This window comes from Apostichopus japonicus, chromosome 10 (genome assembly GCF_037975245.1).
Source record: "Apostichopus japonicus isolate 1M-3 chromosome 10, ASM3797524v1, whole genome shotgun sequence".
NCBI lineage: Eukaryota > Metazoa > Echinodermata > Holothuroidea > Aspidochirotida > Stichopodidae > Apostichopus > Apostichopus japonicus.
In genome coordinates, this window is record NC_092570.1 from 16,089,918 (window position 1) to 16,114,757 (window position 24,840).

Consider the following 24,840-nt stretch of genomic DNA (forward strand, 5'->3'; position numbering starts at 1 on the left):
GTACTCTTTACTAAGCCTTGAGGTGGATGTACCCAATTCAAATACAATTCTTTAACGCTTCACAATTGGATTTTCTGTGTTGACATTGACATTTTCAGATAATGACCTCTGTTGAAATTTGACCTTTATAAGGAAAAACAGTAGGTTTAATCATTGTACCCAATAAATTGCATTCCTAAGCTACGTATGAAAAATGGACCAATTTTTACAATCAGTGCCACAAATTCAATTATTTTTAATGGGTTTGTTTTTCTTAAGAGTATACTTTAGTCATAACAATTTATTAATATCTCAACAAAATCTCACGTTTGAAAAAGAGCACTTTTTAATTTGTGTAAACAAAAGGCGTAATTAAGCGGAACCCCAGGTTAACGTTCGCCGCTGAACTTACTATTTAAAAGTTTGGCAGTGGACGCGATTACACATTAACTGCGTTCTTTGTCCTTATACATAGGCTATTTGGTTAGGCTAAATTACCTTTAGGCTCAATATGAGTTACTAACCGTGGTATATGAACACTTTCTTTTGACTTGGACTTAACATGGCGTCGCATCGTAGTCTTACTAGTTCAAGCAAAATTCAAGACGGATCGTGTTTCCTATGAACTTACCTGATTTGAATCCGATGTCGAGAATTGCCACAATTTGAATAGTGTTGGCGCCTACCTTTCTTTCTAAAGCCTTTTAGGAAAACACAGAGAGAGGGAGAGAGAAGGAAAGCTTAGTCGGGTATGACTATTCATCAAGGATAATAAATTTGTTGCTGAGATAAAACAAAAAAATATGAGATCATAACCATATTTATAATGTTCATACTGTCAGTAAAAGTGTATATAGAGCATGACGTTAAAGTACATGTTTATACAGAAAATGTCCCAAGTAGGCTTACATCGGATGAGAAACCAGGATCCGCAGGCCCACTCTCGATTCCTCGAGATGCCATCAGCGACGTAGCCAGGAATTTGAAAGGGGGGGAGCCCTTTTTGCGATTGATATGGATTTTCAAAGTTGTAGGCACGACTATCTGAGCGGAGCGCCACCATCGGTTGGCGCGGAGCGTACAAGAAATTTTTTGGTTTTACAAACCCCCAGATGGCCGGAAACGGCCCTTCCCTAGTGTTCATTCTGGTTCCCTGGCCTCTTGCTAACTTGAGACACCTCATTCAATATCACTTTTAAAACCAAAAAACAAACGAGTTAAAATAGTACGTAATTCAAAAATACATAATGTATTAAAATTAGCAAGGTACACAAGGGCGGCGGAAGCACTTTTAATCTGGGGGGGGGGGGGCACCGACGTCAAAGGGCACTTTGCAGAAATTCGATTGGACTGATGCAGCCTGATATTTAGTACCCTTTATAAATCTTGATGTATTATCTTATTTGCGTATACACATCACTCCATCAACGCCCCCCCCCCCCCCCCGTCTTAGTAGTCTTACTTTTCAACTTCTGATACTTGTAGATACAAAGATAGGCCAGAAATGTCTTTGATACAACCATAGCCAGTATTTGTCTTTGATACAACTGTAGCTAGTAAATGTTTATCGAAAAGGCTGTTTTGGAACTTGGAACGCCGATCGTGACAACAACAGGCAACAAAGTGCTGCAGCTCTATACATACAAAGTCTGTTAATCAACGATAGGCTTATTTGACTGTGGAATGTTCTCAACTGAAATTTTATCTGCGTAAACGGGTTCTTAAGTATATTACAAAACTGACAAGATCGTATCCTAGTCTTTTTTTTTTGGCGGGTAGAGTATTGAATGAAACGGCACGCGATATGAATGACAGCCTAGATGACAGAAGAATAGGTCACCTAATTTAGCCATAACCTTGCTACGTTCATTTCAATAGTTTTTCCTGTTTAGTCTCTTAAACTCGTCCAGCAAGCTTATGGATTTGAATTATGGGTGTTTTAATAAAAAAGATAACTTGGCCAAAAAAAGTGTAGGCCCAGGCCTACAGTGCTACATACTGGCTACGCCCCTGATAGTTCTAAATTAGGATTAGATCTCTTACTGAAATATCGCTGACCTAATAAGGTGATCAAGAGTACAAGTTTTATGTAGAAAAAGGGCACATTTTTAACCTGAGGAAAAGTGGGGGGGCACTTGCCCCCTGTGCCCCCCGGTTCCGCCGCCCTTGAAGGTACATGTACAAAGTAGTCTTACTTTTCAACTTCTGATACTTGTAGATACAAATATAGTCCAGAAATGTCTTTGATACAACTGTAGCTAGTACATGTTTAAGTTAGCCAACTAAGAGAATGCAAATTTCTCAAGTGTTTTCTCAACTGAAATATTATCTGCGTAAACGGGTTCTTAACTACATGTTAAAAAACTGACAAGATCGGATTTCGGCGGGTAGAGTGTTGAATGAAACTATCGTGCTACATACTGGCTATGCCCTGATCATATGATATCAGTATCAGCAGATTTTGTTTCCTGTTTAAATTCTTTTACATGTTCTTTTACATAATATATCAGAAAGACAAACATAGTGCTCTTTTACAAGTTTTCCAGTAGGATGATTCTTGTTTATTGTCCAATGTCTGGACTTTAATACATTTGACGAACTTAAGTGATGGACAATATAAACTTTCATATTTTGTAATACAGCCAGATATGCAGTGGCCTAAAAACAAATATCGTTATCGCAGTGTATTAGCAGTGTAATAATTATTTATAGGAAGTGCGTATCACGTACGATTGCTAGCTTAGCTTCATAACATGCTGTTCATGCAACAACTTAGAACGACTCATTGAACGAACATTGTCGACGTTGTTGTGCATACAGTTCGTGACATTCCATAGAGTGCGGTTAGGTAGGCAATATGTATTTTATTACGCAGTGGCCAACTGTAGGCTTGTAATTGGCTATAAGCTAAATTTAGCTAATTGCATCTGCCAAACTAAGTAAGTAGTTGAATCAGTAGGCGTGAATATTACTACGATTACAATCGAGTTAACGGAGCTGACGAGTATTCAAGATCAAAAGAGCACTGACAAAATACCATGCTAAAAAAACGACAGTTTAAAAAAAAAAATCGACACTGAAAGGGGGGGGGGGAGCGGTCGCTCCCCCTGCTCTCCCCCTGGCTACGTCCCTGGATGCCATAAATGTTGTTTTATTGGTCTTTCTTAAATCATTATGGGGTCAAAATGTGTGTGTGTGGTTTTGTGGATCATAGTTATACTATACTGAGATGGTAAAGCAATGTTGCACATATTATACTTACAATAATATTGAGGCAAAATACCCGTTAATGTTCTCAAAGGAGTCTTTTAGCAAGAACAAGACTAAAATAAACGAAATGTAGCTAAACGGAAATTTAAATACTGGTACCATATACTAACAATCATTCGTTCCATTGTTGAGTATAGTACTATGAGAAAGAAAACAACATGAATCAGGAAAGAATATTTGCATTACAAACATGATCACCGAGAGAGAACGAATCCATTCGATGACGTCGTCAAAGCAGCACTGCTTAACAGGGTGTCTGTTTACTGAAATCAATCTATCGTCATTCCTAGATAGAAATAGATAAACAGGAAATATTGTTGAGGTAAACATGATGAAAACAAAGGAGGAGAAGGAGAAGGAGAAGGAGATGGAGAAGGAGAAGGAGATGGAGAAGGAGAAGGAGAAGAAGAAGGAGAAGGAGAAGGAGAAGGAGAAGGAGAAGGAGAAGGAGAAGGAGAAGGAGAAGGAGAAGGAGAAGGAGAAGGAGAAGGAGAAGGAGAAGGAGAAGGAGAAGGAGAAGGAGAAGGAGAAGGAGAAGGAGAAGGAGAAGGAGAAGGAGAAGGAGAAGGAGAAGGAGAAGGAGAAGGAGAAGGAGAAGGAGAAGGAGAAGGAGAAGGAGAAGGAGAAGGAGAAGGAGAAGGAGAAGGAGAAGGAGAAGGAGAAGGAGAAGGAGAAGGAGAAGGAGAAGGAGAAGGAGAAGGAGAAGGAGAAGGAGAAGGAGAAGGAGAAGGAGAAGGAGAAGGAGAAGGAGAAGGAGAAGGAGAAGGAGAAGGAGAAGGAGAAGGAGAAGGAGAAGGAGAAGGAGAAGGAGAAGGAGAAGGAGAAGGAGAAGGAGAAGGAGAAGGAGAAGGAGAAGGAGAAGGAGAAGGAGAAGGAGAAGGAGAAGGAGAAGGAGAAGGAGAAGGAGAAGGAGAAGGAGAAGGAGAAGGAGAAGGAGAAGGAGAAGGAGAAGGAGAAGGAGAAGGAGAAGGAGAAGGAGAAGGAGAAGGAGAAGGAGAAGGAGAAGGAGAAGGAGAAGGAGAAGGAGAAGGAGAAGGAGAAGGAGAAGGAGAAGGAGAAGGAGAAGGAGAAGGAGAAGGAGAAGGAGAAGGAGAAGGAGAAGGAGAAGGAGAAGGAGAAGGAGAAGGAGAAGGAGAAGGAGAAGGAGAAAGAGAAGGAGAAGGAGAAGAAAAAGAAAAGAAATCATTGTGACGAAGAAAAAATTTACCTGATGCCTGCATTGAAGACAATTCCGCCTTCTTCAATACTTTGAAAACAGATATGCTTCCCGTTTTGGACCTCTTTCTGCTCTAAGAAGGCTGATAAGTCGATGCTAATATCAGACAGTGTGGGGTGCATTATTGTCAGCAAAGATCTTCGCAGTTGCGCCATATTGTTCTATAAACGTTAGAGTTAAAAATGAAACGGCATGTGGTGAATGGGTATTAATTGATACATTACATACCAGTACGTGTCCAGATCGTATATATTATCAGCCTGCTTCTCTCAACACAAAATCACAATAGAATATAACAGCCAGCAGGCCTTTCCGGTACCGATATGCGATTCCACTGCCAAGTATTGCTGAAAATCACAATATATTTTCTAAACAATATTCCTTAATTGACAATTATGAGTGATATTTAGTTTCTCCTATATATATATATGTACACACACACACACACACATATATATATATATATATTTGTATGTATATATATATACACATATGTGTGTGTATATATGTGTATATATATGTACCTCTTGCAAGCACAACAGATCTTCTCATACTTCTCAGTGTAGCTTATAATGCTTCTGACGAGTCCTATATACCTATACATGATATATATATATATATATATATATATATATATATATATATATGTGTGTATGCATGGATAAAGATACACAAAGATGTAAATAACCGCGGGAATCCGTTTGCGTACACTGAGTTAGTATTTCTTTTCCCGTCCCCATAGAATTTCTTTCCCATATTGTGACTCGTGAACGTAATCTGACTGTTTTTCTAGAAACAAGATTAGTTCCTTATTCATATTTCATCGTTTGGCATTTTCTTAGAAGCGAAGAGAATAGTTTTTTTTTTTTAATTTGTTACTAAATTTACATTTCTATAGCAATTTTGTTCAACATTCACCTTTAGCTACCGGCATATCCTTGACTTGCAACTTCACCTGAATTAAGCTAGCCAGTCATTTGAGGTGCATGCGCACAAAGTTGCCCAAGTAGTTTGCATTTTCCTCCATTATCACGTGACATTTGGCATTGTACATTATACATAGCCTAATGTACTAAAGACAGTCTTTGGTATCCCACTTGTATTTGAACTTTTTGGTTACATTGTTATTTTGATATATGTAATGGTCGCAGTGCTTTTTTTTTGGTTATTTCACCTTTGACTTTTGACCCTATGAACTAATTTTCGTACACATTTAACCACGTTTGACCTATGACCTTCTTAGATCACACCACCTTTGGCTTCTAACATTAATTCATGCACTGTAGACATATATAGTCTGTGACCATTACATCATTGTGACTGTGCTCTAAGTACACTGGTATTTACTGTAAAACGCCGAAGGTCACGCGATCAATTGGGTTCAAAGGTCAAAATAAAGTCCAAATTTCGAGATTAAGTTAAAGGCGAGATTGATGAAGAGAAACTTGGAGGCAACTATACTGTCAACACAATATTGGAATGCCAGTGGAAAGAATTCAGCAAAAACAAGGCAAAATAATACGAAATATTTCGATGAACAACAGAAATTTCGTTTTTACAGGTTAATACATGTTACAGGTTGTTGAGGAATTAGTTTTGTTGTAATGTGAAGACCCAAAACGGGGCAATCTTGTAGAGTTTTCAGTAGTAAGATAAAATATAGAGCACAAATCATATGCAATGATCATGAATTTCCTTTTTTTCAATAGCAAAATGTCTTCCACCTTAATTTTCCCGTCATTTTGGGGAAAAATCCATCCGTGGGAAATTTGATCAAGTCAAATATTTACTTGTTCTTCAGGCTTGCTGTCTAGTTTGATGATGTCATTCTCTGTAAAGGGACTACTTTCCAGAGTTGACAGTTTGAACTTCTTGTGTGTGGGTTTACGACATGTGAGGATGACCCAAATTGTTTTTGCTCTTAGCGTTTCTCTATGGTACGTCCAATGTAAACAAGTTGTAGGTCGTTCTATTACATGTATGGGTGCAATTGTCGTGGGTAATATTGGTTTAGCACAATTCATACGTGATATCCAAAACATTTAAGCAAATTAAACAGTGGAACACGTTTTCATTCTGTTATTGCATGAATGAAAACGACGAAGTTCAAATACTGTTGGTTCTTTGTTTTTTTTTGCAATGGGGCATTTTTGTATCCTTTAGTAATAAGTACAACGATCGATCTATTCCATAAAATAAGTTCGTGGCAGTTTAGATCCAATGACAATCAATGGGGGATGTGCTGCCTTCTTGTTACACCCATATCTTTAAGAGTGTATCATTGGTAACCCTTATACCCTTATATGCGCTTTCTTTTTTTGGCATTGGAATGCTTGTTTATCAAGAAAAACAGATACCAACCAAACAACCTTTAGAAATCGATAACGATACATGCTCAGATTAGCACGTTCAGACAATGCGTTATAACGTATTTTGTAGAATTCATATAAAACTATTCCAGGAAAGTTTGAAAGAAACGAAAGACTGCGGTCGGTCCACCGCCTTAACGGTCTGTTGGATAAACTGTAAGTTTGTTTGTTCTTTACATGGGCATAAAGGAACCGAGGGAAAGGTTTATTACACTGTTTATTAAGAATGGTGTATTTTTACGGTATAATATAACTGTATGCAGGAGGCCTACGCTTAGACGTATATCATTTACTAGTGCTTTGTGAAAAACGGTGCGAAGTCTTTGTTTTACGGGTGTACCTTGAAACCGTGAATGCCACGTTCTTGGAAATCGTGTAAGAACATCTCCTCTCAACTTTAAACAAACCGATTTAGGGTGTCGACTGTTTGTTCAACAATAAGAGGCAGCCTAAAGCAATTCATTCCCTGATATTTCGCATCGATGATTTCATTGAAATTGTCATCATTCTGCTACTGTTCGTCACGTTTCACACAGGTCTATTGTATCGTTCTTCATATGTGTTGATGCAATTTGGTGCATAACTTGCAACACTATAGTTTGTTTGGCTATCGTTATATACCGTGGTACACCGGTATGGCTACATCCAAGAAGAAAGGGGTATGTGTAATACATTCAGTAAAATCAAGTGTCAGCGAGTATCTCACTATCTATTAATTGTTGTCATTTCTCAAAGATCATGCCAATAAGCTTGAGGGATCGGCCTGCCTGGCTAGGTATCTATATGTTATAATATATATGTATTCTATTTCACATTCAAACTAATAGCATATCGACGATGTCGAAATCATGCCAGGAGCGGTGCTTATTTTGTATAAATTTACTTTGTTACAGTTTTGTCACAGTTTGTCACAGTTTATGATTCAACAATTGAGTATAGAACTATAACTATGTTATATATACCTCATTCAACAGTTGAATGTAGAAATAAAACTGTGTGTTATCTACATGATTCAACATTTAAATATTGGAATCTATATTATATCTATATGAATATACAACAGAAATTGTTTTACATGTACATCATTCAACAGTTGAGTGTTGAACTATAAAATTGTGTTATATCTACATCATTCAACAATTGAGTAAAGAACAAACTATGTTATATCTACATCATTCAACAGTTGAATATAGAACTAAACTGTGTTATATATATATATATATATATACACCATTCAACAATTGAATAAAGAACTAAAACTGTGTTATATCTACATCATTCAACAATTGAATAAAGAACTAAACTGACTGTGTTATATCTACATCATTCAATAATTGAATAAAGAACTAAAACTATGTTATAACAGCATCATTCAACAGTTGAATAAAGAACTAAAACTGTGTTATATCTACACCATTCAACAATTGAGTTAAGAACTATTTATATCTACATCATTCAACAATTGAGTTAAGAACAAACTATGTTATATCTACATCATTCAGCAGTTGAATATAGTACTAAAACTGTGTTATGTCTACATCATTCAACAATTGAATAAAAAACTAAAACTATGTTATAACAGCATCATTCAACAAAATGAGTTAAGAACAAACTATGTTATATCTACATCATTCAACAATTGAATAAAAGAAGTAAAACTGTGTTATATCTACATCATTCAATAGTTTAGTGTCTATAGATCTAAAACTGTGCTATATCTACATAATTCAATAGTTGAATAAAGAATTAAAACTGTGTTATATATTAACATCATTCAGCAGATGAATATAGAACTAAAACTGTGTTATATCTACATCATTCAACAATTGAATAAAGAACTATTTACTATTTATATCAACATCCTTCAACAATTGAGTTAAGAACAAACTATGTTATATCTACATCATTCAACAATTGAATAAAAGAAGTAAAACTGTGTTATATCTACATCATTCAATAGTTTAGTGTCTATAGATCTAAAACTGTGCTATATCTACATAATTCAATAGTTGAATAAAGAATTAAAACTGTGTTATATATTAACATCATTCAGCAGATGAATATAGAACTAAAACTGTGTTATATCTACATCATTCAACAATTGAATAAAGAACTATTTACTATTTATATCAACATCCTTCAACAATTGAGTTAAGAACAAACTATGTTATATCTACATCATTCAACAATTGAATAAAAGAAGTAAAACTGTGTTATATCTACATCATTCAACAATTGAATAAAAGAAGTAAAACTGTGTTATATCTACATCATTCAATAGTTTAGTGTCTATAGATCTAAAACTGTGCTATATCTACATAATTCAATAGTTGAATAAAGAATTAAAACTGTGTTATGTTTACATCATTTAGCAGATGAATATAGAACTAAAACTGTGTTATATCTACACAATTCAACAATTGATTAAAGAACTATTTATATCTACATCATTCAACAATTGAGTTAAGAACAAACTATGTTATATCTACATCATTCAACATTTGAGTGTAGAACTATAACTATGTTATATCTACATCATTCAATTGTTGAATATATAGAACTATAACTATGTAATATCTACATGATTCAATAATTGAAAATAGAACTAAAACTAAACCATAGCTACACTCGACAACTGAATATAGAACTTAGACTTTGTTATATCTACATATTCAACAATATTTGGGAGATATTTTCATTACGACTTCATGGTATTAATGTTTTCGCTCAGAACATTAAATCGGAATTGATCATGGCGCACCCAGAACTAAGCGATGCCTTCATAGAGTTGTCAGCCTACTTAGCTCAGAAGGGTACCAAACGTGAGGCGCGTGTATTTATCGAAGATGTCAAAGAAGGTGGACTTGCCTTCAGTAGCGGCATCAGGTGAGTTTCTTTATTTTCATTAAATCCATAACTTTAAGTGACTAACAAACTTTAAGTAGCATAGTGATCAAATAGTTGGTCCACCGTCATACAAGGGCATATATTCTGTAATATAATGACAAACGTTTTCCAAAAAGGATTGAAACGAAAATGTCGAGTTGGAAGATAAGAGAATCGTTGCTTGTCGGGTCAAAACAAACTTTAACAGTTGGAATTGTTTCCCAGAAGTGTTCAAAAACTAGATCTTCGAAATAGAATGCAAGACACCATCGGTTAATATCATATTTCCCTGTTTATATCAGATCAATTAAGTACAGATTTATAAATTAGGTAAAGTATATATGCAACAAACTACACAAGGAAGATTATAAGTTCTTACCCCAAGAGTAACGTTAAAGCTGCGACGCCTAGCTCACCCGTTACAAACGATAATAGGGCTGCATTTGATGATGATACTACAAACGAACATGATGATAGTTTGTACTTCATGATAATATACAAGTACTGCGGGATCACCCAAACCGCTTCATTCCCAGTGGCGGAGCGTCCATACAGTCAGGGGGGCGGATGCCCCCCCCCCCCCTGACTCAAATGGACTGCTGGCGCCCTTTTCAGCTTTTTACTTCTTTTTACTTATTCGCGAATATTGACTTTTTTATTGCTCTCATATCTACCTATTGACATTTGTCACATTTTGTTGGTGTAATTTTCTTACAAATTGCTCTGACGGCAATTTATTCTTCGTTTATCTGCAAATTAGCAATGCCCGGAAAGGGTCATTTCCGGCGATCTAGGGAGTATCTCTACTCAAAAAAAATCTGTACGCTCCGCGCCAACCTGTGGTGGCGCTCCGCTTAGATAGTGTCGAAAGCGCCCCTACAGACCATTCTTGCCCTCCCTGACCAATAACCCCTAGCTCCGCCACTGTTCATTCCCCTAAGTTAATTAAATCAAAGGTTAGGAACGGACCACTCATCTAGAAGATAAATGTCGACACAAACAAAAAGTAGTAGTATTATTTCTGGATACAAGAATGTTCAATCTGAGAGACGCTGAATATATGGGGTTTAAATTCTTAAGATATTGTTAGTCGTCGACATTTTTTATTATAATAACATTTGAAGTAAATGTGGCAATTATTTCAAGAAAACAAAACAACATACATATTATTATTATAATTGTTATGACGCATCTTGACTGTATGATGATCCATGTTTACTTATTTAGAGATTCTGATCGTTTGGTTGCTATACACAAGACCGATGTCAAAAACCTGTCGTTCGACGAAATCCTGGAAGCCATCAAATGTACCTCGGTCATAGTGTTGGTAAGAACATTTTGTTATACTATCTGACTATACTCGCAAGAATGTGAATGAATCTTCAAGGTTGTCATCGTGTGTGAAGGGGCCTACCTATACGTGTGGGTGGTACGTATGGGTGTGTGCGTATGTGTGTATGCGTGTGTATGTGTGCGTGATTACCTCTGCTTTGGCTGACAGATTAGAGTTCGCGATAGGTTATTTCATTGCCGATTGTATCATTGGTCTACCTACGTTAAGAACCCTATTGCTTTGGTGCAAGTCAACGGCCATTGGAGGTCACCAAGGTCAAATTAAAGTATACATTTTCGGTGAGCTCAAAGGTCATATCCTGTCAACAGAGGTCACAGTTTCAATTTCTTGCAAAACGAGTACATTGAGTCGCAAAGATGGTACATGTTAAAGGATTTAGTCCCACATTTAACATATCGTTGTCCAGACATTTTGAAAATCGTGTGTTAATAACATGTGAACATTAAAACTGCATTAGGCTGAGAACACATCAATGTTGATAGCTAATCGAGTACTACAGTGGTGAAACGCTACAAATATCAACATATCAACTCAGAGAACCAATTTAAGCACGGTAAGCAGTTATTGACTAAATTTGCAATGGCGATGTCGTATGTGTGTATACGTATGATGTATTTGTGTGATGGTTTGGACTTTAAACACTATGACTCAAAAAGTACAGTGTTTCAACTAGGGATTGCTTTATTCTAAATTATACAAATGTTATAAATATGATAACTTTAGCAGCGATACCTCAATGATATTGATCCTGGGTATACGAGATCCAACCTAAAACGAAAAAAAAAAATCATAGAAGTCAAAGACATTAGAACTAAAATTAAAATGGATGAAGGACAAATGTAGTATATTTAGCTCCATCTCCAATGACGACAAGGCAGCTACTTTGAGCGGAGTTCACGGGTCATTTGAGGTCACCTATATTCAAAGGTGTAATTTCTGTATATGTATTTAATTGGTATAACACAATATACAGAAAAAAAGAAAATTTATTTTGCAGGCGTTGATGAATTACAAATTGCCCAATCTGGTTTTCTCTTCTTCTTGACAGACTGTAGAGCGATCTGTGAAGAAGAAAAATGTTTCCATTGTCATAGCTCTTGATATCGGAATAAATTCAGGTTAGTTTAATATTTGCATGAAAACAATAACGACCCACCTGTTACAATCAACAAAGGGCAGCTACGTCAGGATAGACAAGCTGAAGATGGTAATGGACGGGGGGCGCTGTAACAAATAGCGATATCACGGTTTTCCTGTTTATGGATATGCTGTTTACCGTTCTTTCTGAAAGGCAACTTATATTTACTTATATATAGTCACACTTTTCATCGTTCGCCAATTCATTCGGTTCTGCTGTTTCCATACATCAGTTTAAAAATGTATAATAAAATAAATATGTACACTCCGTGAATAAGCTAATCTATGAACTTATCTCGCCCACTTAAGTTTATGAATAATTTCATTGATCAGCGTGATTTCATATTGATGTGTGTCATTTTCTCTCCTTATTATAGGTGGACATCCTTACTTGAATTTAATCGGTGTCTATTGGCATGCCATATTTAACGATGTTGAGAAGATCCTTAAATGTACTCCTACATATTCGTTTCAAATAGCGCAAATGGATATTTGCTTTTATATTCAAATGCAGACTAAACGATATTATCTGGCAGTGGAAAATGAAGACATTTCTTTCACTGAGTCAGACGGTTCAGAAGGTAAAAACATATATGTTTACGCCATTGGCATGCCCTCAAAAAGCCTTTCTTATCTAACCTCTCTAGAAGTAATGTATAGGGTAACCTTGAGCCTGCGTGATTGGGTAACATCATCGGTCAAAGTTCAGAGGTCAAACATCAAAAACTACTTCACAACTTTTTTAGCAATTAAATGCTTGTCAGGATGTTGGAGAAAATCATCAAAAGACAAGATATGTCGAGAACAATGGGACATTTAGAATAGTACTGATGTGGTTGTTATGGGTCGATGTAGGTCAAAGGTCAAGTTAAAATTGGCCTCAATTGTGCAGGAAAAGGTGTGTCAAGAACTCCTCCAACACCGTAAGTCCCGGTTCAAGAGTATAGTCATAGAGGAGAGGAGATTTGCAGTTCCCCCTTCTTATTCTTTGTCAACTGTGAAAAAAATTTGCCATGGTGATGGCGCGCGCATGTGTGCGCGTGCAGGTAAGACTGTTCCTTTGTTTGCATAATGTGTTGCCCTGGCTCTTTAACAACATCATTTCCATATAGCAGCGCGCAAACAATTTTGGTTATATTTTTTCGGGCAAGTCGTTACAGGCCCCCATGCCCCCTCAAATCATGCATTCCACTGTGCTCGTGTTTATTTTCAATTATTCGCCCGCCTTGTCAGGTGACTACACGTGATGTATCTCCACATGTCAATCATCACCGAAATCGGGATTTGGAATATGTTAATGAGCTAGATCGATGATATGTCGATTTAATAATAATAATAATAATAAACAGTTCTTATTAAGCGCCCGTAACAGAAGTCTCAGGGCGCTTTACAAATAAAAAGGTCAAAAAATACATAAAGAATACAAGTCAAACACACAGCTAAAGAAGCATATGACCGAATGATAAAAAGTAAAATAGCACACAAAAGGCAATAACCATGGATAAAAAAGCACTAACATATATAGACAATGAATTACTGGGTAAAGAGATGAGTTTTCAGTTTTGTTTTAAAATTGTCCACAGAAGATGCAGTCCTGATATGTTGTGGCAAAATGTTCCATTCTGTATGAGCGGCTTCTACGAATGATCGGCGTCCATAGGCGGTGCGTGGTCGGCGAGAAGGGGGTTTGATTAGGTTCTGAGATGAAGAGCGAAGTGACCGACAAGGATTGTATCGCGTGATAAGGTCAGTTAAATATGGAGGAGCAAGTCCATGGAGACACTTGAATGTGAGCAGGTTGATCTTAAATGCAATTCTTTGGCGGATGGAAAGCCAGTGAAGACCGCTCATGATCTCAGATATGCTGTCATACTTTTTAGTGCGCGTCACCAGTCTAGCTGCAGTATTCTGGATTCTTTGCAGCTTTATGATTTCAGAGTCCGGGAGGCCGTAGAGAAGGGCATTGCAGTTGTCTAAACGCGAGGTGACATAGGCGTGAACCAGTTTCTCAGTTGTATCCTGATCGAGATAATGTCTAATCCTTCCGATGCTTCTGATGGCGTTAGTTGCGTTCCGACAGACGTTATTAACATGTTCCCTCATAGTTAGCTGACTATCTAAAATAACTCCCAGATTGCGCGCAGAGGAGGTTGGTTCTACGTTAGTGTCACCTACCCTAATTCCAGATAAGGGCGTCGCCTTCATGTTTCGCGATGTGACATGAATCACTTCAGTTTTGCTGTCATTTAACTGAAGTTTGTTGCGTACAGTCCATGATTTTATGTCGGCAAGACACTGTTCAAGTTTGGACACAGAAACGTCTCTGTTTGAAGGATTCATAGAAATATGCAGCTGTGTGTCATCTGCGTATGTCATACACTCGATGCCATTGGAAGAGGCTATGTCTTCGATCGGAGCGCTATACATTGTAAAGATAACAGGTCCTGCTACCGATCCCTGCGGCATGCCGCAGTCCATTAGAAGCGCGTCGGAGAGTGCAGTCTCAACAGCAACAGCTTGCTTGCGGTTTTCAAGGTAGGAAACAAACCAGTCCAGCGCCTTATCCGTGATTCCATATCGCTCCTCTAGGCGCGCAATCAACACAGGATGGTCAATAGTGTCAAAAGCGGCCGAGAAATCTAAGAGAACCAGTACCGCCTCGTCGCCTCTGTCAACAGTCTGCAGGAGGTCGTTGCACACGCGGAGAAGTGCAGTCTCTGTACTGCAGCCTTCCCGATAAGCGGATTGTTTGTTGCTCTGAAGCCCATTTTCTTTAAGATAGGCTTGAAGTTGACTTACAACAACACGTTCCAAGAGTTTTGAGTCAAACCTTAAGTTTGATATAGGACGATAGTTCTTCATGTCCTCACAGTCAAGCGATAATTTTTTGATCAGAGGTTTGACACGAGCAACTTTATAAGCATCTGGAAATTGCCCAGAGGATAGCGAATTGTTGATAATCTTTGTGATAATTGGCAAAAGATCATCAAGCAAGTACATCAGTAGCGACATTGGCAGCGGATCGAGGCTGCATGTCTTTTTCGAAGACTTCATCACAAGGGCGCGCACTTCATCCTCCGAAACCTCTTGAAATTGGACAAGAGAGGAGTCACATTGGTCTGTAACATTCACTGAAGCAGAAGTGGATGCATTGTCAAGAGATGTCCGAAGTTTACGAATCTTTTGATCAAAGAAGTTGACAAATTCATTCGCTATGTCTGCTGAAGACATTCCTGATGGTAGCACTGGTGGAGCTTGAGCGACGGACAATTTGTCAATAACATTGAACAACTGTTTTTGGTCACATTCAGATATGACTGACCGGTGGTATTTGGTCTTTGTGCTGTCGAGAAGTTCCTTGTACTCAGAGCAACTTTCTTGAAAGGCTTGTTTATCAACTTCCAAACCAGATGACTTCCACTTTCTTTCATATGAGCGCTTCTTTCTTTTTGCATTTCTGAGGCTCTCATCATACCAAGGAGCATGCGGCCGGAGAGTTATCTTGCGAGTTTTCACGGGTGCATGTTTGTCAAGAACATCGCTCAGAACAGTATGATATTGCTCAATGAGGACATCAGGATCATCAGCAGGATTCAAGATCAATGGTGAGTTGACAACATCATGACGTAAAGCGTCGAGATCAACGTCTTTCAACCGACGTTGACGAACGGTACACTTAGTTGGTTTTGGTCGTGCAACATCGAGATCACACTTCACTGCATAGTGGTCAGATGGAAGTCCATAAAGTATCGATGGGTTTGATACCAGAGAATCCGTTTCATGCGAAATGATGAGGTCTAGGGTATGACCCTTTTTGTGTGTAGCACCAGTCACATGTTGACGAAGACCAGCAGATTCAAGAAGGTCGCGCATATGCGAAGCATCGCGGTCTTGTTCATTATCCACATGAAAATTAAAGTCTCCAGCGAACAACAAGCGACATTGGACAACAGAGATGGTTTCCAAAAGGATGGCAAATTCGCGAAAGAAAGTTGAGGGCGTCTGCTTGCTTTTCGATGATGGAGGTCGATACACAGATAGCAGCCGTAAAGGCTGCTGTCCACTTGAAGAGACAGAAATGTCCATCAGTTCAAATGAAGAAAAGGATTGGGTGTGGTTCTCCGTGATGCCAAAACCCTCTCTGAGAATTATGCAGATGCCGCCTCTTCTACAAAATTTTCGAGGTTTGTGGTAAACAGCATAGTCAGGAAGGGTAGCATAAATATCAGCTAAAGCTCGGTTGTCGCGTGAGTCTCCTTTGAGCCAACTTTCGGTAATCAACAGAATGTCCAGTTTATGATCAATAATGAGGTCACATATTGACGCAGATTTCCCACGGCGTTTCATTGATCTAGCGTTCCAAGTAGCGAACCGAACCTTCGGAAACTTATTATCGGATTGCAAATTCCTAGTGCCAGTAGGACTAATAGGAACTTTAACTAGTTGACGTTGTCTTGGTGACGAAACAAAATCCTCAACAGGTTTATCGCTTGATAAAAGTCTATTACTTGTGATGACTGCAATTGATCGATTTTTCCTTACGCTTCGATAACCACGCTTTGTCAGCTTGGCAATCTTGAGTTCTCGTAATTTACTCCATAGGTTTTGATCAATGCGATTACAATGGCGTTTATCACACCTTTGTTTGAGGTCCAACAGAGTAGCATTGCTATAGAATAGGCGAGGTTTCATAGTTTACTAAGTACAGGTTCTATACACACAATGTATCGCTGTAGTAACGCTATGGCAATATAAATTCACATCAGAAACAGTTCAGAATACCAGATGACGATGAAAAAATGTTCAAATCCACGGAGATTCCGAACGACGAGGTACTTACAGAACACCACAAAATAGTTAAAACACAACAGAGTAGCATTGCTATAGAATAGGCGAGGTTTCATAGTTTACTAAGTACAGGTTCTATACACACAATGTATCGCTGTAGTAACGCTATGGCAATATAAATTCACATCAAAAACAGTTCAAAATACCAGAAGACGAAAAAAATGTTCAAATTCACGGAGATTCCGAACGACGAGGTACTTACAGAACACCACAAATAGTTAAAACACAAATAGAGTCCTCCAATTAGGCAAAATAAACAGGTGTTTACGGAGCGTCAAGAGGAGTGCAACCTGCTGAGGGCGCCACCAGTTATTAAAATTAAGATTTAAATAGGTATATGTCAATTTGAGACGCTAGAAACTGGTATAAGTCCACGGAAATTGACTTCTACCGATTTAATTCGACATATCATCGATTTAAACTGGTAGATGTCGATTTAAATGGACATATCATCGATTTATTTTACATATCATCGATTTAAATCGATGATAAGTAAAATAAATCGATGATATGTAGAATGAAACTGGTATATGTCGATTTAAATTGACATATACCAGTTTCATTCTACATATCATCGATTTAAATCATCGATTTATTTTACTTATCATCGATTTAAATCGATGATAAGTAAAATAAATCGATGATATGTAGAATGAAACTGGTATATGTCGATTTAAATTGACATATACCAGTTTCATTCTACATATCATCGATTTAAATCGACATATACCAGTTTACTTCGACATATCATCGATTTATTTTACTTATCATCGATTTAAATCGATGATAAGTAAAATAAATCGATGATATGTAGAATGAAATTGACTTCTACCGATTTAAATCGATGATATGTAGAATGAAACTGGTATATGTCGATTTAAATCGGTAGAAATCAATTTCAGCTGCTGGAAACTGGTATAAGTCGAAGGAAACTGGTATATGTCGATTTAAATCGGTATAAGTCGATCTCCCATGATTTGAGACTGATGGCCCGCCATACAACCCACCCAATAGCAAAATTAGTACAAAAATAAACCAAACATTTTTTTTTAGAGTATTCAAAATCATACGAAGTTTTGTATGGTGGACCGCGAGATACAATTTCTCAAAGTGGCAAGGAAAACGTGTTAAATATGACTAATTAAAGGTCAATTTTGACCGATTTGACCGGTGAGACCCTCCTCCCATACCTCCACCCCCTCTAGCGACGTCCCTGTGAGCACATAGTGCCCAATGGAACGTGGTCATTTCTTTTCAAAATAGCTCAATGATTGAAATTCTTGATAACCCCAGATATCTCAATTAGTCAATTTTTTATTAACGTAGCACTTGTGTATGATATATCCCCTTTATATTGATTACAAGACTCGACTCCCCAGTCCTTTCTTTGGAGGTCAAATTTTGTTTGAGGTCTAGACAAGTTTAAGGCTCTAAACCCTATTATACGCATGATAACTTGGCTTGGTCTGTAGATCCATCAATAGTGCATGCAACAGGGTTGGGGGGGGGGGGGGGTGGAGGGTGAAGGTCATTTAAGGACAACAAAAAGTCACAGTTTGAAACATTGTAGATATGCAAACTCTTAAAGAAGAGCAAGAATACATTTAATACTTGATATGTAGGTCCCCATTAGTGCAACATCTACCATGGTCAACACTTAAAAACATTGTGTGCAGTGTTACTGTACAATGTTCTCCTGTACAATGTTGCATAGAATCACTATTAGCAAACTGACGTTCAGGTCTGGTTCATTTCTAGGTATAGTGCTTTCTTGTAATTACATACTGCCCTATGAGCTGTGGGTGTAGTGAACGAATCGGCACTTTTTAGTCCAGTTTCAAAAGTGCCATCCGTTCTATTCCATTTATGTCTTGATGAACTGTTCTTTGGGACGTTTCAAAACTCCCTTTTTTTAGAGGTCCCGATTCTGTCAATTATTCCTAGACATTGTGTAATGCGTATCTTCATAGGACACTGTCATATCGGTCCTAACAGTGCTGTAGATAAGACTGAATGTCCTAAAGAGCGTGCTCTATCCTGTTTAGCGGTCTGCAAGCTTTTGTATAGCGCAATCTATGAGCTAGTTGTAACAAAATATGTCTTAAAAGATCTCGCCTTCAATAATTGCGAGTAGAATCAAAGAAATAAATCCAGTACATTCCATTTCGGGTACTTGGATACAATTTTAATGCTGGTCAAAGCTTAAACTCAGTTTAGCGGACGTGATAAACAATACCTCAAGAAAACTGCTCTCTGATTGGTTGATAACCGAAAGTGCTTAAAAATTGCCAAACGAACGGCAGGCAACATTTCGTTGATAAAAGTGTTGGTTACGAATGGTGAAAACCGTGTCAGTTCGAATTTGCCCTACTTTAATTGAATTAGGAATGTTAGGTACTTTCCCCAGTAGTATCACTGTTTCCTCAAAGGAATTGCCAATGATGTCAGAGACCGCAACTTGTGAAGTTTTGCGGACCTAAAGAGGACCGATATGATAGCGCCCCTTTTAAGTTTTTGATTTTATGGCGTGGCTAAAAATTCCCATTAATTTCCATTTTTGTCATATTTTGATTACCTTTACTATTATATTCATAACAACTCTTCTACTTTGATAATAAAGTCTACTTCACAGTGTTCACATACACGGCTGCTGTAAATCCAAGCAGAAATAAAATACCTGTGATACTCGTACCGAACGATCAACCGAATAGATGCTTAGCCGCAAATAACCAAAACGAACTGGCCCTTGCGGTAAGAGACTGTTATAAGTTCATTTCGGTGTAACTGGGTTGTCCAGGGAAACAGAAGTCCCAATATGGGGAAAAAATCCAGATCCGGATGATCCAGTATAGTCCAAATCTGAAAAGTCTGGATCATCAAGTTTTTAACCGCACCTCGAGACGCTCTCTCAAATATGCCCTCAGTTCATGCAGGGTTGTAGTGCTCGAAATCATTTTGCTGTGAAATGGGACTACTTGGGGATTTTTTTTTTACTCAAACTTGTCTTCGACTTGGAGGGCCTTGAAGATGGGTTAAAGCGGGTTCACTAATAGTTTCATTCCTTCGGGCCAAGAAGGGGCATATTTTTGCAGCCACTTTTATTTATGCTGTAAAAACCAAAATGTTCCTGAGGGATTCGAATATCTGCGTTTCTGTTATTAACTTATTATGCACTGCCTGTACATTTGGATACTCTTTTAGTGGTATCATATTTGTAGTAATATACTGTAAAGAATTAAGAAAACATTTCTTATCATAAACCTTCATCTCGTGTACTTTAGGCCCATTAGTGCACTTTCGAAGAACCTTTTATCACTCGGGCAGATCGATTAAAATCAACAGAGCCACCCAAGCATATTAACTACCTTATATATCTAAGGTCATAAACATGCCACATGTTAACATATATCTATGGTAAGGTGTGAGAACATTGATGATGTACATAATATCACACAGTGTAAGAAACTTCCTAAATAGTAACCTGTCAAACTTTGTTTACAGACGGAGCGAATTCATTATCAACCCTTGACCGGGTGAAAACGAAATCAACTAAAGACAAATGTCATGTGACAACCAGGCTTTGAACATTTAACCAGATTCATTCCTAGGAAGTTGGTTTTTGGTTTCGATGATAATCGTAACCTATGCATTCATGCAGGCGGAGAGTGTGTGTATGTGTGTATGCGTGTACGTGGATTTGAACAATGGAAAATACAATGGGGTCCTCGGTTGGAATGTAATACAAACATGTATGTGTGTGTGTGTGGGTGCGTTTGCGGGCGTGTGTGTGTATGTATGGAACCTTGCTTTACACTCACTATATCACACAATGTACATTATTCTTGGCATGATATTCAAGCGATAATTCAATCAACAATATAATAATATAGATATAATAAATACCATATATTAAAGTACTGTTGTCATGAAATAAAACATGCTCAAGAGCACTGTACAAAAGAACCAATACCTGGAATATAAAATTACCAAACTTAAGAAAACCTAGAAGTAATAACAACAGCAATAAAAGAAAAAAATGATATAAGACAGGATTATAAACCACAATAAAGAACATAAAAATATAAATAAATATACATAAAAATGGTCACAGTAATGTGAATAAAACAACGAGTAAGATTAATGCCCATACTCAAGCCTAAAAAGATACGGTTTCAAATGCTTCTTGAAAGTGTCAATAGATGTGACATTTCTCAAGTGGTGAGGAGAGAATTCCAGAGTTTAGTACCTGCTGCACTGAACGAACAATCTCCATATGTGACTTTGTTAGCACGAAGAATGACTAGAGAAAGATGACTTTATAATTCCAAATAATTCCAATAATTCCAAAGTCAACTTTGTAATAAGTTCATACTTGGAATGTGGATCCACCTTACTGAATACATGTCACTTATAGTTTTCGGGTGAACGTGAAAGATCATTTGAAAGAAATAGACGATGAAATTTGAAAACCTTGTACAACTCGAAAATCTAAAGCGTGGATAAACTTCATAGTTCGAACAAAAATCCACCTTAATAAGTACAATATCCCTATAGTTTTCGTTGTAGCGGTGAAGGGTCATTCGAAGTCCAAAGAGGTCAAAGTCTTGTATTGGTATACCCAGAAACTGAACAAGAAAACGCTAACTTGATATCGGTTAAAGTTATAATATCCTTCGATGGAATGTCAAAGTCAAAAGATAAAGTTTTCATTTTCTCTATAGAATTTCGATGAAGAAAACTATACAAAGAATAAGCGAATTCGGGGAAATCAAAGGTTCCTAACCCTGAATTCTGAGCCCAGTTCTGCTTATATGATTGCAAGTACTGTTAAACCAGGTAAGATCTGAGCAAGCAAATACTGGAACTGTCATAAAGCAACTTATATCTGCTGATTATCTCAAATCAAATTGTAAAAAGGCTGGATGAAATATATGGCAGCCACGATGAAGTGGAACCCCAATCGTGGACATGATCGTCTTCTATACGTCGATTTCTATACGACAATTTCCCTGTTACACGAGTCCATTGACGATCAGAAAGAACAATTGTTTTCAAGAGATGTGAATAACATTATGTATGTGTGGGGGATGGGGGGGGCGAGTGGGTGATGGTATAGGGTTTGGTGGTGGTGGACTTGGTGTAACTGGACGACATACATCAATCTTGGAGTGACTCAAACAGGGAACCTTATAAAATCAATATTTCCGTGAGTAGTTGTTTGTACTCGTTTAAATTATTCTTAGATAGATATATCCCTAACATACATAATACGTACTCGCTTCATGTAGTTATGATAGACCTCATGTATATTAGGAGTATTCAATTAATAAACTTGAATAATGATAAGCATCAAGTTATTTTAGATTCGAAATGAGTTGCAAAACATTGATTTTCTTTTAACTGTTGCGAGTCACTTATCATTATATATTCCAGCATTTTTCTTCGCGAAGACAGGCATGAAATGTGAACTAAAGTGGAAGAAAGGCTCTATGTTTCGCAACACATAAACCCTTTCACATAGAATCAGGGAGACAAGCAGGTAAAACCTTCACCATCCTTACATCAAGAGAGTGTTGCATTCTCCACCAGAAGCGGGCATGGCGAATTTATGCATCGCCGGTCGACATCAACGAAAATGTACGTGGAAGGGAAACCATTTTCAACATAAAATGGCGAACATTTCTGGGAAATGATCTTGTTACGTCAGTGTTTTCTATAAATAATATTTTAAGAAAAGGTAGAATATCGTTACGGAGTTTTTACTCGATTGATAAGGAAATACGATATATGTGAAACGTTAAGATTTGGGTGTAATAATGTACCGGTACCGTGTATTTGCAATCTTCGATATAAAAGTGATTTGGAGTTACCGTACATCTGTAAATATGTTGGCTTTGATTTATCTATGCACACCGTGTAAAACGCCCTCTAATCGTTGTCATGATTCTATTAGAGGACATTGTGAAACTGTTTACTGTGTGGTGTGCTAAATTTACAGATTGGTGGTGTAGTAACGGGACTTCAGCATCTTATCTGTTGTGCAAGTTTTCAATTCGGATGATTAATGACTTTTTAATACGTTCAGCGTGTCCTATGGAAATATTTAATGCCAGGGACGAATTTGACCAAACACTTGTGTTGCTGGCGGAAGATTGACTTGTTCCTATATTCGCCAAAATCGAACTAATGTGTGATTGTAAATTATTTCTCATTTTGCTCAGAATTTAATAGGCGTTTGTTGGCGACTTTGTGTCACGACAAGCTATATCGGATGGACTGTTAATTAGTTGATCTGTATCCTATATGTATATTACCAGGTCAGTCTTTTGGTTTTATATGAATGGTTAAAACTGTAATAGGTTTGTCATGGCGAGATTTGACCAAGTTTTCTTTTAATTCGGTCATATACTTGTATCGCTTTCGACAATGAAGTTGTCTGACTTGATCTTTGTCTTGGACTGACATATTCACCTTCGTCGAGCAATGACCAATTTAGCAAGGATGCATGAACACTTATCTTTTTATTTGTTGTTTGCTTGCCTATATGTCACTTTTGCCTGTAAATATAAGATGGCTGACTGGACTGGAAGATGGTGTCATAGCTATATCGGTCATTTTGTTTTCCGTTCTCTTTAATTCAATATATAAACCGAGCCGCAAAGCTTGACAATTCCTTAGGATTTGTCGATGTCTTTCATTCTTTGGACGGATATGTTCTTCACTAAGTTACTTATAAGAATTTACAAAAAGAGAGCATTTGGTATTACAGGGGTTGTTTGCTGACTGTATGTACTTAGTTTTTTTCTAGTCCCAGGTAAGGCTTTGAGTTTGTTCGCCATGTAGTCGTGAACCGTCTATTACTGCACCGTTTATAGATAGCAGTTATCAATATGTCTTTTTACCGTGATGTAACCCCGTCGTAGTGTGTTTTCATTCTCCGTTCATTTGTTTATTGGTATACTTGGTTATACTTATTTCCTTGGTTGTTTTGGTATATTTCTCTTACTGTGCAGATTCATGCACCAAATTAATACAAGAAACTTTTGGTTTTCTCTGCAATTAAAAGCCTCGTTTGTGTCGTCGCATTGAAGAAAAAGTACCGATTATTTTATGTAAAATTTGAGGTCACCAAAAAAACTTAAAGCTTGGATGAACTTTGGTGTGTAGATCCATGTACCTTAAATAGTACAATAACTTTTTGTTTTCTCTGCAAGCAAAACCTCATCTGTGTAGTCGCTTGGTATGTAAACTGTTCCGGTTATGGTATGTAAAAATTGACAATTTATCAAAATGAAACAAATCAAATTTGGCTTCTTTGTGGATTTTTTTTACGATATTAGAGTCGATATTGCAAACGCATAACAACATATTTGATTTGTTTTTACAAAAACAAAACACCTCTTCCTCGTTCTCGTCCTCGTCCTCGTCCTCTTCCTTGTCCTCGTCCTCGTCCTCTTCCTTGTCCTCGTCCTCGTCCTCGTTCTCGTCCTCGTCCTCGTCCTCGTCCTCGTCCTCGTCCTCGTCCTCGTCCTCTTCCTCTTCCTCGTCCTCTTCCTCGTCCTCGTCCTCGTCCTCGTCCTCGTCCTCGTCCTCGTCCTTTTCCTCTTCCTCTTCCTCTTCCTCGTCCTCTTCCTCGTCCTCGTCCTCGTCCTCGTCCTCGTCCTCGTCCTCGTCCTCGTCCTCGTCAACGAAATATAAACACAGTTGTTACTTCTTCTGAGTATTTAATTTCTCTGTGGTCTATCGACAAGCAGAAAGGGATGCAAACATGTTCCCCTGGT

General features: G+C 37.7%; 2 protein-coding genes across 10 annotated transcripts in view; one reads left to right on the plus strand and one right to left on the minus strand.

Annotated features, from left to right (window-relative positions):
• Window positions 1-5,206, minus strand: part of LOC139974670 (uncharacterized) — a 12,032-nt gene extending 6,826 nt beyond the window's left edge. Inside the window, exons 1-4 of one of the 3 annotated variants that reach the window (XM_071981934.1) lie at window positions 4,990-5,206; window positions 4,457-4,626; window positions 3,448-3,535; window positions 611-680 (exon numbers count right to left, since the gene is read on the minus strand). In XM_071981934.1, coding sequence (XP_071838035.1) covers window positions 611-680; window positions 3,448-3,535; window positions 4,457-4,620 — 322 coding nt within the window. In that variant the 5' untranslated portion in view covers window positions 4,621-4,626; window positions 4,990-5,206. Of the gene's footprint in view, window positions 1-610; window positions 681-3,435; window positions 3,536-4,456; window positions 4,967-4,989 lie in introns of those variants that run through there. The other 2 variants (XM_071981932.1, XM_071981933.1) reach the window with 2 other exon arrangements.
• Window positions 5,207-6,886: 1,680 nt separating this feature from the next.
• Window positions 6,887-24,364, plus strand: LOC139974674 (uncharacterized). Of its 7 annotated transcripts, none has more exons than XM_071981943.1 (8): window positions 6,887-6,990; window positions 9,566-9,720; window positions 10,948-11,047; window positions 12,123-12,192; window positions 12,589-12,792; window positions 19,680-19,810; window positions 21,781-21,895; window positions 22,493-24,364. In XM_071981943.1, the coding sequence occupies exons 2-8, from the start codon at window positions 9,587-9,589 to the stop codon at window positions 22,564-22,566; spliced, it is 828 nt and encodes a 275-aa protein (XP_071838044.1). In that variant the 5' UTR covers window positions 6,887-6,990; window positions 9,566-9,586; the 3' UTR covers window positions 22,567-24,364. The 7 variants fall into 7 exon arrangements, 6 of the variants coding, with proteins under 6 accessions (XP_071838044.1, XP_071838043.1, XP_071838040.1 ...); XM_071981942.1 differs by lacking the exon at window positions 6,887-6,990 and adding an exon at window positions 7,033-7,209; XM_071981939.1 differs by lacking the exon at window positions 6,887-6,990 and adding an exon at window positions 7,216-7,493.
• Window positions 24,365-24,840: the final 476 nt, after the last annotated feature.

Bases quoted from the DNA above. Each gene is read 5' to 3' on its own strand.
- LOC139974674 (XM_071981939.1), top strand. From the start codon at position 7,470: ATGGCTACATCCAAGAAGAAAGGG. The intron at 12,193-12,588 runs GTTAGTTTAATA...TCCTTATTATAG, and splicing joins TGATATCGGAATAAATTCAG to GTGGACATCCTTACTTGAAT. The intron at 12,793-19,679 runs GTAAAAACATAT...TTGATAATAAAG, and splicing joins TGAGTCAGACGGTTCAGAAG to TCTACTTCACAGTGTTCACA.